Consider the following 621-nt stretch of genomic DNA (forward strand, 5'->3'; position numbering starts at 1 on the left):
GGGCTGGAACCTGCAGACCTCTGAGAGCCTCACGCTGGCTGAAGTCTACCTCATGATGGGCAAGCCCAGCAAGCTGCAGCTGGAGTACGACTGGCTGGCGGTGCTGGGCCCAGAGGCCTCAGGCCCCCACGCCGGCCCCCAACCCGCCACCTTCCACAAGCAGCGCCTCCTCAGCTGCCTGCTGAAGCTCATCTCCACTGAGGTCAACCCCCGGCTGGTAAGTGGGGTCCAGAGAGGAGGGATCGGCCTTGGGGCAGGTGGTCGGGCCCAGGGGCTCCCAGAGGAGCTGGTCTGGGGCTGGCCTGTGGTTCCCTGGAGCAGGGTTGGGTGTATGCGGGCACTGTGCCCTGTGGTACAGGCCTTTGTCCTGTCCCGCGGGGCTCACACAGGCTGCACTGTGCATGGCTGTGGGGAGGCTGCTGTGCCTGAGCGTGTGGGCCATGGGGATGAGCCTTGGATGGGTATGGGGGCAGCGTGGCACGGAGCTGGGAACAGGGCAGGTTTCAGTGTGCTTGGGAAAGGCCTTCCTGGGGGGACGGTGGGGGCACAGCCGGGGAGCAGGGAGCAGAGCTGGGTAGGGGCTGCGCTGGGTGGAGTGTGGCCCGGGGACCTGGTGGGCAG

At 67.5% G+C, this 621-nt stretch overlaps 1 protein-coding gene across 1 annotated transcript in view; it reads left to right on the forward strand.

Annotated features, from left to right (window-relative positions):
* Window positions 1–621, forward strand: part of CRAMP1L (Crm, cramped-like (Drosophila)) — a 43415-nt gene that overhangs the window by 29205 nt on the left and 13589 nt on the right. Inside the window, exon 12 of the mRNA XM_010851309.1 lies at window positions 1–217. This exon is cut by the window's left edge and continues 14 nt beyond it. Coding sequence (XP_010849611.1) covers window positions 1–217 — 217 coding nt within the window. The remainder of the gene's footprint in view (window positions 218–621) is intronic.

This window comes from Bison bison, unplaced genomic scaffold (genome assembly GCF_000754665.1).
Source record: "Bison bison bison isolate TAMUID 2011002044 unplaced genomic scaffold, Bison_UMD1.0 scf7180017851711, whole genome shotgun sequence".
NCBI classification, from domain to species: domain Eukaryota; kingdom Metazoa; phylum Chordata; class Mammalia; order Artiodactyla; family Bovidae; genus Bison; species Bison bison.